The following is a 12,189-nucleotide window of genomic DNA, read 5'->3' on the forward strand; positions in this document are numbered from 1 at the left end:
AGAAAGCTCTGCACACTCCACTGCAAGGTGTGGGTGAGTGATTTAAGAGAAAGCGAGAGAAAGAGCGATAGGGAGAGAAGAGAGAGAAGTGTGTATGTGCGTGTGTTACAGAGAAGAAATATCATTCCAGCTCCCCCAGACAGTACCCTGTGAGGCTGTGGATTTGAGACTGATAATGACTCCTCGGCTAAAATGACCGCCATCTCAATCCCCCCACGCCATTCAGACAGTAACTGGGTAATGTTTGAGCTTCTGCTCGGTGGAGGGAACCACAGCCAATGAGAAAGTGTGAATTAGATTCAGTCACAGAGGTCTGTGAGAGTGGGTGACCATGTTACTTGGACGCAGTCAAACTATTAGTCTTGGTTGGTAGAACTTCACCTCAGTAGGTATTGGATCAATAGATAGGCATCAATCAAATCGAATTGATATTAAAGATATATTTTCAAGAGAGACCAGCTATGGTTCCTGTTTTCAACCCAATAGTGAAAAAGGAAGATGCGGTTGCTATTTGGAATGCACCTTGAATGCTGTTTGCCATATTCGACATCAATCTTAAAATGACCTTGTCCCTTGCCGCCTCCTACACTACGTGACTAGACATAATGAGACCACCCCAGTCAGAGTCTATGTGTGTCTGTGCGTGTGGCAGTGGTCGCTGGTGGGCGAGACCATCCTCCTATATAGCCACCCACCAGCCTCCTCTGATGAGAAGTCTGTACAGCCTGGTAACACTAGTACTTACACAAGTACAGGGCGGACGGCGTTGTTCATGTTGCCGTAGGCGGCTCTTCCCAGCAGCTCTCTGAAGCAGCTCTCGGCCAGAGACGCTGGGTTTTCCTCACCATCCTGTCCTGTCTCCGAAGGCGTGCCGGGTGGGCCCACCCTGAGAGAAGGAGAGAGAATTGATCAAAATCACTGTTTCCTTACCACAGATAAATGCACTCATACAGACTATATGTATTGGCTTGAAATAAAAATGCATAAAAAGTACCAGTATCTCAAAAGATATTGAATAAGAAAATGTAAACTTCTCAGCAGTTTTGGTCCAGCTGTTATGACGCTGTCTCTAGCTCGCTGCAACGAGGGGGGGGGGGGGGTGACTGGAGACAAATCAGTCCATCAGAGAAAACAGAAGAAATCAACGAGAGAGAGAGAGAGAGTGCAGGTCTAGTGTAAGTCTCATCAGCAATAAATCTGTAAATAATCAGTCTATCAGAGAAAAGATGTTCGTGTCTGATGTGAAATGGCTAGCTAGTTAGCAGGTGCGCGCTAATAGCATTCAATCAACTTAAGAGTGTGTGTGTGTGTGTGTGTGCGCGCCCACGAGCGAGCGAGAGAGAGAGAGACAGACAAGTTAATCCGCGTCTTCATGACGATTTACACGACTACACTATATAAACAAAAGTATGTGGACCCCTTCAAATTTGTGGATTCGGCTATTTCAGTCACACCCATTGCCGACAGGTGTATAAAATCGATCACACCGCCATGCAATCTCCATAGACAAACATTGGCAGTAGAATGGACTGAAGAGCTCAGTGACTTTCAACGTGGCACCGTCATATGATGCCACCTTTCTAATAAGTCAGTTGGAAAAATGTCTGCCCTGCTAAAGCTGCCCCGGACAACTGTAAGGGCTGTTATTGTGAAGTGGAAACATCTAGGAGCAACAACGGCTCAGCCGCAAAGTGGTAGGCCACACACGCTCACAGAACAGGATCGCCGAGTGATGATCGGTTGCAACACTCCCTACCGAATTCCAAACTGCTTCTGGAAGCAACCTCGGCACAAGAAATGTTCATCGGGAGCTTCATGAAATGGGTTTTCCATGGCTGAGCAGGCGCACACAAAGCTAAGACCACCATGGGCAATGCCAAGTATCGGCTAGAGTGGTGGAAAACTCACTGCTATTGGACTCTGGCGCAGCAATGATATTGTAGACAATTCTGTGCTTCCAACTTTGTGGCAACAATTTGGGGAAGGCCCTTTCCTGTTTCAGCACGACAATGCCCCCGTGCACAAAGCGAAGTCCATTCAGAAATGGTTTGTTAAGATCGGTGTGGAAGAACTTGACTGGCCTGCACAGAGTCCTGATCTAAACTCCATCGGACACCTTTGGGATAAATTAGAACACAGACTGTGAGCCAGGCCTAATCGCCCAACATCAGTGCCCGACCTCACTAATGCTCATGGCTGAATGGATGTAGGTCCCCGCAGAAATGTTCCAACATCTAATGGAAAGCCTTCCCAGAAGAGTGGAGGCTGTTATGGCAGCAAAGGGAGACCAACCCAATATTAATGTTCATGATTTTGGAATGAGATGTTCGATAAGCAGGTTGTCCACATACTTTTGGTCATGTAGTGTATGACTGTGTCCAAAATGGCACCATATTTCCTATATAATGTACTACCTTTGAACAGAGCCCTATGAGTGCACTATATAAGAAATAGGGTACAATTTGGGACTCTGTGGGATAATCTCAAATATAAACACATCCTCTGTTCTTGCCTCCTTCTCAAAACCAATTGGATGAGAAAGCCAACCTTCTCCAATGGGGTTTGAGAAAGGGGTGAGGAGAGAGGACACGAGTATGCAATTGAGATTCTCCCTATGAGTTTCCCTATAGAGGGGGAGTTAGAAGTGGAAAAAAATTGTCATATTTCTACGTGAAGCCTAATGAGTTTGTCTGTACTGAATAAACAGTGTGTCTGGTATGTCTGATATTGGCAAATTAATGAAATGCTAAATCATTTCCCCGCAATAAGCCCGGCCACAGATGGGCTGTCGGCATCTGTTTCTCGGGAGAGAAAAACAATTATTTGCAGCCCACACACAGTTCAATGGAAAATGTTGTGCTTATTGATTTTTTCCAACCAAGCCTCAAAATTAGGGAAAATAATTGAGAAATAAAAAAAGCCGATAAATGTCTCAAATAGGCTTAAGGGTGATTGCTCAGAGAGATACAAAGGGGGGGGGCAGAAAGAGAGAGACAAAGGGAGGGGGGGGATAGGGGCAGAAAGAGAGAGACAAAGGGAGGGGGTAGGGGCAGAAAGAGAGAGACAAAGGGACAAAGGGGGGGGAAGAAAGATCGAGACAAGGGGGGGGGGCAGAAAGAGAGAGACAAAGGGAGGGGGATAGGGGCAGAAAGAGAAACAAAGGGGGGGGTTAGGGGCAGAAAGTGCGAGAACAAAGGGGGGGCAGAAAGATCGAGACAGGGGGGGGGCAGAAAGAGAGAGACAAACGGAGGGGGGATAGGGGCAGAAAGAGAGAGAGATAATGCACTTTGAACCACTGAGAAAATAATATCCGTCTTGCAGCCATGCGGCAGTCAAGGTGGTCCACAAGGTCGCTTACTTGATCCGTGGTGTGACACCATTTACAAAGAGGAAGCGACCGGCGCAACAGCAGGAATTAATTTGAGACAAAGAGCCATTCCCTCGCAGCCGACCATTAAACGGTAATCTGCAGTTCGAACAACAACAAAGCAGCTACTGTTCTGTTAAACAGCTGTGGGATGGGGCTGGAGAAATCAAATTCATAGACTGAGCAAAGACATCAAAGACCAACAATGGAGTAAAACAAGCTTATATTTTGGGTTCTTATGGGGTATGACAGTTGAACTAAGCTCATGAGAAATGTATAAATTACAGTTATATTTTTCAAGATATAATGGGTATACAGTGGGGCAAAAGAGTATTTAGTCAGCCACTAATTGTGCAAGTTCTCCCACTTAAAACGAGAGAAGCCTGTAATTTTCACCAGAAAAGTAGGATTTTTAATGAATTTATTTGCAAATTATGATGGAAAATAAGTATTTGGTCACCTACAAACAAGCAAGATTTCAGGCTCTCACAGACCTGTAACTTCTTCTTTAAGAGGCTCCTCTGTCCTCCACTCGTTACATGTATTAATGGCACCGGTTTGAACTTGTTATCAGTATAAAAAGACAGCTGTCCACAACCTAAAACAGTCACACTCCAAACTGCACTATGGCCAAGACCAAAGAGCTGTCAAAGGACACCAGAAACAAAATTGTAGACCTGCACCGGGCTGGGAAGACTGAATCTGCAATAAGCAGATAAGCAGCTTGGTTTGAAGAAATCAACTGTGGGAAAAATTATTAGGAAATGGAAGACATGCAAGACCACTGATAATCTCCCTCGATCTGGGGATCCACGCAAGATCTCACCCCGTGGGGTCAAAATTATCACAACAGTAGTGAGCAAAAATCCCAGAACCACATGGGGGGACCTAGTGAATGACCTGCAAAGAGCTGGGCCCAAAGTAACAAAGCCTACCATCAGTAACACACTACGCCGCCAGGGACTCAAATCCTGCAGTGACAGATGTGTCCCCCTGCTTAAGCCAGTAAATGTCCAGGCCCGTCTGAAGTTTGCTAAAGAGCATTTGGATGATCCAGAAGATTGGGAGAATGTCATATGGTTAGATGAAACCAAAATATAACTTTTTGGTAAAAACTCAAATCGTCGTGTTTGGAGGACAAAGAATGCTGAGTTGCATCCAAAGAACACCATACCTACTGTGATATCATGCTTTGGGGCTGTTTTTCTGCAAAGGGACCAGGACGACTGATCCATGTAAAGGAAAGAATGAATGGGGCCATGTATTGTGAGATTTTGAGTGAAAACCTCCTTCCATCAGCAAGGGCATTGAAGATGAAACGTGGCTGGGTCTTTCAGCATGACAATGATCCCAAACACACTGCCCGGGCAACAAAGGAGTGGCTTCGTAAGAAGCATTTCAAAGTCCTGGAGTGGCCTAGCCAGTCTCCAGATCTCAACCCCATAGAAAATCTTTAGAGGGAGTTGAAAGTCCGTGTTGCCCAGCAACCGCCCCAAAACATCACTGCTCTAGAGGAGTTCTGCATGGGGGAATGGGCCAAAATACCAGCAACAGTGTGTGAAAACCTTGTGAAGACTTACAGAAAATGTTTGACCTCTGTCATTGCCAACAAAGGGTATATAACAAAGTATTGAGATAAACTTTTGTTATTGACCAAATACTTATTTTCCACCATAATTTGCAAATTAATTAATTAAAAATCCTACAATGTGATTTTCTGGATTTCTTTTCTCGTGTTGTCTGTCATAGCTGAAGTGTACCTATGATGAAAATGACAGGCTTCTCATCTTTTTAAGTGGGAGAACTTGCACAATTGGTGGCTGACTAAATACTTTTTTGCCCCACTGTATATCATTCATTTAAAAGCAAAGAAATGGATTGGGGGGGTACAAAGCTAACATCTGGAATTGTCTTAAGATGGGCATACCATTTGATTTATTATGGATCTTCATAAGCTGCTCCCAAGTCAGTAGCTGCTCTTTATGGGGTCCAGCAAAATTAAGGCAGTTATGCAATTTTAAAAACATTACAAACATTCTCAGAATTCACAACACATTAAGGTTGTGCCCGCAGGCCCTTACTCTACTATCACATACAGTTGAAATACATTTAAACTCAGTTTTTTCACAATTCCTGACTTTTAATCGTAGGCTACCTGCTGCCCCAAGTGGTCGTTGTCATGTATTCATTATCTTTAACATTTTTGTAGTTTGCATGTTTCAGTAATGATTAACATGTTTAAACAGTCGTACATCTCTGCTTGATTTAGGTTTTGGTATACTTGGCATTTTTACACCTACAGTACATTCTGAAAGTATTCAGACCCCTGAACCTTTTCCACATTTTGTTACGTTACAGCCTTATTCTAAAATGTATTTAATTTAAAAAAAACTCAATATACACACAATACCCAGTTATGATAAAGAGAACGGGTTTTAAACGTTTGTAAATGTATTAAAAAAACACAAAAAACATCTTATAAACGTAAGTAAGAACAGTTGAAGTCAGAAGTTTACATACACCTTAGCCAAATACATTTAAACTGTTTATCACAATTCCTGACATTTAATCCTCGTAAAATGTCCTGTTTTAGGTCAGTTAGAATCACCACTTAAAATTAAGAATGTGAAATGTCAGAGTAATAGTAGAGATGGTGATTTATTTCAACTTTTATTTCTTTCATCACATTCCCAGTGTGTCAGAAGTTTACATACACTCAATTAGTATTTGGTATTTGGATTGAGGTATTTGTGGTGGCTACTCCAATACCTTGACTTTGTTGTCCTTAAGCCATTTGCCACAACTTTGGAAGTATGCTTGGCCTCATTGTCCATTTGGAAGATCCATTTGCGACCAAGCTTCAAGTTCCTGACTGATGTCTTGAGATGTTGCTTCAATATATCCACATGGTGCACCAGTCCCTCCTGCAGCAAAGCACCCTCACAACATGATGCTGCCACCCCCGTGCTTTACGGTTGGGATGGTATTCTTCAGCTTGCAAGTCTCCCCTTTTTTCCTCCAAAGAACGATGGTCATTATGGCCAAACAGTTCAATTTTCGTTTCATCAGACCAGGGGACATTTCTCCAAAAAGTACAATCTTTGTCCCCATGTGCAGTTGCAAACCATAGTCTGGGTTTTTATGGCGGTTTTTATGCAGTGGCTTCTTCCTTGCTGAGCGGCCATTCAGGTTAATGTCGATATAGGACTCGTTTTACTGTGGATATAGATACTTTAGTACCTGTTTCCTCCAGCATCTTCACAAGGACCTTTGCTGTTGTTCTGGGATTGATTTGTACTTTTCACACCAAAGCACGTTCATCTCTAAGAGACAGAATGCGTCTCCTTCCTGAGCGGTATGATGGCTGCGTGGTCTCATGGCATTTATACATGCGTACTGTTGTTTGTACAGATGAACGTGGTACCTTCAGGCATTTGGAAATGGATGAACCAGACTTGTGGTGGTCTGCAATTTTTTTTCTGAGGTCTTGGCTGATTTCTTTAGATTTTCCCATGATGTCAAGCAAAGAGGCACTGAGTTTGAAGGTAGGCCTTGAAATACACCCACAGCTACACCTCCAATTGACTCAAATGATGTCAATTAGCCTATCAGAAGCTTCTAAAGCCATGACATCATTTTCTGTAATTTTCCAAGCTGTTTAAAGGCACAGTCAACTTAGTGTATGTAAACTTGGCCCACTTGAATTGTGATACAGTGAATTATACGTGAAAAAAATCTGTCTGTCAACAATTGTGGGAAAAATTACTTGTGTCAAAGTAGATGTCCTAACCAACTTGCCAAAACTATAATTTGTTAACAAGACATTTGTGGAGTGGTTGAAAAACGAGTTGTAATGACTCCAACCTAGGTGTATGTAAACTTCCAACTTCAACTGTATCTACAACACAAAATCCATGTGTACGTGTGTGTTTAGTGCGTTTTTTGTCACGTGCGTGTGTGCCTGTGTCTATTGTAACGGTTTTGACTTGAGGTTATTATTTATAGGGGTGCCAGGTAGGTTGTGCCTACCAGAGAACACATTGGTTTGTCCTTTCAGTTTGGGAGGGAATGAGTCCCATCTGGTCCGTCAAGTCTACACCAATACAAAGGACTTATGTAAAAGTCAGGATGGAAATAAACTTTTCATAAACCCTTAAAACATTGGAAAGAACTTCAAAAACAACTATATTATTTTGCGTGGGTTCTATTAGCAACATCAATGATTACACACACATATAATAATATAACAATGAGTTCTGGTTCCTCCAGAAATGTCCTATACCTCGGGCTTAAAAGAGTCCAGCCCAAGTGACTTTTGTCACGCAATGTTTGTCCATTCATTCAGTCTAGCGTAAACCCAGTATTAATCATACAAACAATATAAAGCCTATTAACTCCAACTAAGTCCTCCCCTACACCTGACTACACAAATCATCACAGTATACCTCACATCAAAACAAATTAAATACCATACACAAAAAGGTTGTAGTCAGTCGGTCAGTCAGACAATCCAATCCGCCAACAGATCTCCAGCGGAGTAAGGCCACGAAGAACAGAGAGGTGTCGTCCACGGACGCACAGAGTGGATCCGGTCCGCCAACAGATCTCCAGCGGAGAAAGGCCACGGAGAACAGAGAGGTGTAGTCCACAGACGCACAGAGTGGATCCGGTCCGCCAACAGATCTCCAGCGGAGAAAGACCAGGAAGAACAGAGAGGTGTCGTCCACAGACGCAAAGAGTGGATCCTGTCCGCCAACGGATCTCCAGCGGAGAAAGGCCACGAAGGACAGAGAGGTGTCGTCCACGGACGCAGAGTGGATCCGATCCTGGGTAAACTATATTAACGGCAACAAAACAAACGGAATAGAGAAGCTTCGGAACTGAGGGTTGAACACATCCTCATTCACGTCTCCATAACAACCCCACTTTTGCGCAGCTGATGCTGGCTATTTAATTGGGAATTAAAGGGGAAGTGCCCTATTGGAAGGAGCACTATTCAAATGGGAATTGAAGGAGAAGCGCCCTATTGGAAGGAGAAGCACTGAGACGGTTCAGAAAAATTCAGGGCCGTCACACTATGCTTGTGTTGCTTCACAGTCCCCGCTGTTCCATGAGGTGCATTTTTATTTTAATCTGTTTTTAAATATATTTTTACTGCTTGCATGAGTTACTTGATGTGGAATAGAGAAATGCTTTATAAATGGACAGACTTCTCCCCATCTAAGATACTGTTGTATCAACATGTTTTGACTATGACAGTTTACAATCCAGGGTTACTCCAAGCAGTTTAGTCACCTCAACAGGCTCAATTTCCATATTAATTATTACAAGATTTAGTTGAGGTTTAGGGTTTAGTGAATGATTTGTCCCAAATACAAGGCTTTTAGTTTTTTAAATATTTAGGACGAACGTATTCCTTGCCACTTTCGGGTTCACCTTGGGGTCATGATAGGGAAATGTATTATAATAAGGATAATAAATGATGTTGTATTAATAGAAGGGGAGGGGTAATAAGACCCCTCCCTCCTTACATTTATGGGGTCCTTATGGGGTCCTAGACTACAGATTAACAAATATATATATTCATTATAAAGGTTTAATATAGTTCCACAGTTTTTTCTAATCTCTGCCTCTTATAAAGAAACTGTCTGAGGAATGTATGACTGAGACGGAACTCTGCAGGGGAGTGTAAGAGATAAGAGACTAGTCAGACATGCCACTATAAATACATTTGGGGAGTGGACCATTACTGCTGAGCATTTAGATAACACTAAAACTCTTGTTTTATATAGCTGTGTAGGCATGGTTTTGGTCTCATGAGTAGAAGGTAATGACATAGGCAGTGACATCACTAAGATATAGGACTGTAGGAATGATTAAACAACTCAGACCCTTTTCTATTTTGCAGGACTTACTCGGTAACATGCGTGCTATGTTCCTGCTGTCAACTTAAGGTGCTCCAAAGCTTTTTACTTTCACTATTTATGTCATTTATCTTTGTTTCATAGTGTAGTGTCATCTTTTTATTTAGTTTAGTTACGTGATTTCTCAATTTGAGGTACGTTTGCCAATTGGTTGTGCAGCCAGACTTATTAGTCAGATGTTATGGACTGAGACGCAGCCCATGTAAAAAAAACTGATATCTGTAGCCCAAACTGAGATTTGTATTATATTACTAAGATTGATGCTATGGTGCGTCAATAGACTTAAGGATTAAAGCGGAGCTTCTTTCCCCATTCTGGTCAACTCAAAGTTTTTCCCTGAGTAAAACAATTAACAGAATCAAATGTCCTTGACCAAACGCTTTCTACCAGGTATGTTTAGTTATATCCCAAAAAGAACAAGCGATGCTGTTAAATTAAAAAAGGCACAACATGGATTGCAACGTAATGTAATAAGAAGCATTTTGAGTGTGTGCGTGCGCCTGTCTCCGTCTGTTCAGGCCAGATTTGATCCAACTAACATTGTTTAAAATCAGTCTTTCTTTACACAACTACATATATTTCCTGTGTACACATGAGTCACGGGATGTTTTTGTGCCCACAGAGGGTCAGGGCCCTGAGCATCCTTTCTGAAGGACGACGCCACAATTTGCACCTGGTTAGGCATTAGCATTCATACAAAGGGGAGTCCAGGCTTTTTCTCTCAACCCTGTTCTAGCTAGCAATCCTGATTTTACTAATCAGCTACAAGAGCAGGGCTGGACCAACACCAAATAGCTCTCCAGGAGGATTGGATACCTCCCGAGGTGCACATGGCAAAGATTGAGCAACCCCACTCTTCTGTGGCCTCTACTGCCCATCATTGATGGTCCCCAACTATTGACACCCCTATATTCAGAATCCTCATTATCATCACCATCCACATCATCCCATTCCTCAGAGGTCATTTCCAAGAAAGCAGCACCTTGGTTCATGTAGCAATGAGACAAAAAGGTTAACCTTGTTGGTAATGAGGGTGAAGTCATTCTGATTGCATTGTCAATATCCTTTTTCAAGAAAAAGGTCTCCAAGACCCCTTGCTGAATGATGATGATGATCCAGTATAACCCAACCCAAGCACATGCAGCCTTGGTCGAGTCAATGGCAGTTATAAGTTGACAGCTGGGGCACAGTAGCTCAGCTGAGATCATATCAATGTCTCCTTGTGGAGCTAATTTCTTCATGGGCTTCATATCGCACACCGCCGTAGCTCAGAGTCTATATGACACTATCAGCTTTGCATTCAGGTCACACTCTGGCACCACAAAGACCATTAAAATGTATCAGATATCCTTCACGCTATGCTGGCAGGGTTTTGGTAGGCCGAGCCTTCTTTCCAAAAAATGGAGTCTACCACAGACCGACCGAAAGATAGTCAACCAGACATTGGGCAAACGGCGGTTTTCGAGAGTATTGCATAAAGTATTGAGTATTGCATAAATGTCAGTGGATATGACATTAAACGCGATGCCAGACCCGGCGTCCAATTTCAGCATACACAATAGCTTTGATGTGCTTCGCCTCTTTCAAATTACACCCCTCCCCCATACCAACACATCTCCCACCTTGACTGAACCGGGAGTGGGGGGCTACATATTTCTCCCCTGATCTGGAGGACAGTTATCCTCCTACGAGCAGACTTGACAGTTCAATAGCTCCGCCTTATGAGGGGCCAGGGAGGGAAGAAAGTCACCAGGGAGTATGGGGAATTATTATGGCCCATGGTGGCTTGAGAAATGCATCCTTACATTCCTTTGTTGTTGAATTATTTTACAGAGTTGCCTAAGCAATGGGTACATTTCCTTTCCTCCTTCCTTCCCCTGTACAAACTTACAGATATATAAGTTTGCATTCACACCCCTTTACGTTTTCCATATGTTGTTGTGTTACAATTTAAAATGAATTAAATTGAAATGTGTGTCACTGGCCTGCACACAATACCTCAATGTCAAAGTGGAATCCTTTTTCTATCATTTTTTACAAATAGATTAAAAATGAAGCTGAAATGGCTTCAGCCAATAAGTATTCAACCCCTTGGGTATGCTTGTCATCGTCAAGGACTAAGGAATTTTTGGGGGGGATAAAAAGAAACTGAATAGAGCTAAGCACAGGCAAAATTCTATAGGAAAACCTACTTCAGTCTGCATTCCAACCGACACTGGACAAATTCACCTTTCAGCAGGACACCTAAAACACGAGGCCAAATCTACACTGGAGTTGCTTCCCCAGGGTTCGACTAAGCTATGTGGAATTATTTTAGAAAGACCCTACCAAGGATCATTTCGCTATTTGATTTAGAATTGTAATGGTAAAAAATATATACTCAAATCATTTGGTATATTAGCCCAAACAAAAGCATTGAACAGATGCACTACATGGAACAACAAATCTACAGGGAACATCTACAGGGAGATTGTTCTGACAAGTCCAATATATTGGAGATAAACTACATGACCAAAAGTATGTGGACACCTGCTCGTCAAACATCTCATTCCAAAATCATGGGCATTAATATGGAATTGGTCCCCCCTTTGCTGCTATAACAGCCTTCACTCTTCTGGGAAGGCTTTCCACTAGATGTTGGGACTTGCTTACATTCAGCCACAAGAGCATTAGTGACGTTGGGCACTGATGTTGGGAGATTTGGCCTGGCTTGCAGTCGGCGTTCTAATTCATCCCAAAGGTGTTCGATGGGGTTGAGGTCAGGGCTCTCTGCAGGCCACTCAAGTTATTCCACACCAATCTCGTTTTATTTTTTACACTAAACAGTCCAGTCCATATAAAGCACCAGTCAAAAGTTTGGACACACGTCATTCCAGGGTTTTTCTTTTTCTAGTGAAG

General features: G+C 42.7%; 1 protein-coding gene across 3 annotated transcripts in view; it reads right to left on the bottom strand.

The window, feature by feature from the left end:
- The window catches only part of efr3a (EFR3 homolog A (S. cerevisiae)), a 235,686-nt gene that overhangs the window by 110,980 nt on the left and 112,517 nt on the right, over positions 1 to 12,189 (bottom strand). For all 3 annotated transcript variants that reach the window (XM_064942642.1, XM_064942651.1, XM_064942632.1), the window contains one exon: positions 746 to 886. In XM_064942642.1, the coding sequence (XP_064798714.1) occupies positions 746 to 886 (141 nt within the window). The remainder of the gene's footprint in view (positions 1 to 745; positions 887 to 12,189) is intronic.

The sequence above is a fragment of the Oncorhynchus masou genome, chromosome 3 (assembly GCF_036934945.1).
Source record: "Oncorhynchus masou masou isolate Uvic2021 chromosome 3, UVic_Omas_1.1, whole genome shotgun sequence".
In the NCBI taxonomy this organism is placed as follows: Eukaryota; Metazoa; Chordata; class Actinopteri; order Salmoniformes; family Salmonidae; genus Oncorhynchus; species Oncorhynchus masou.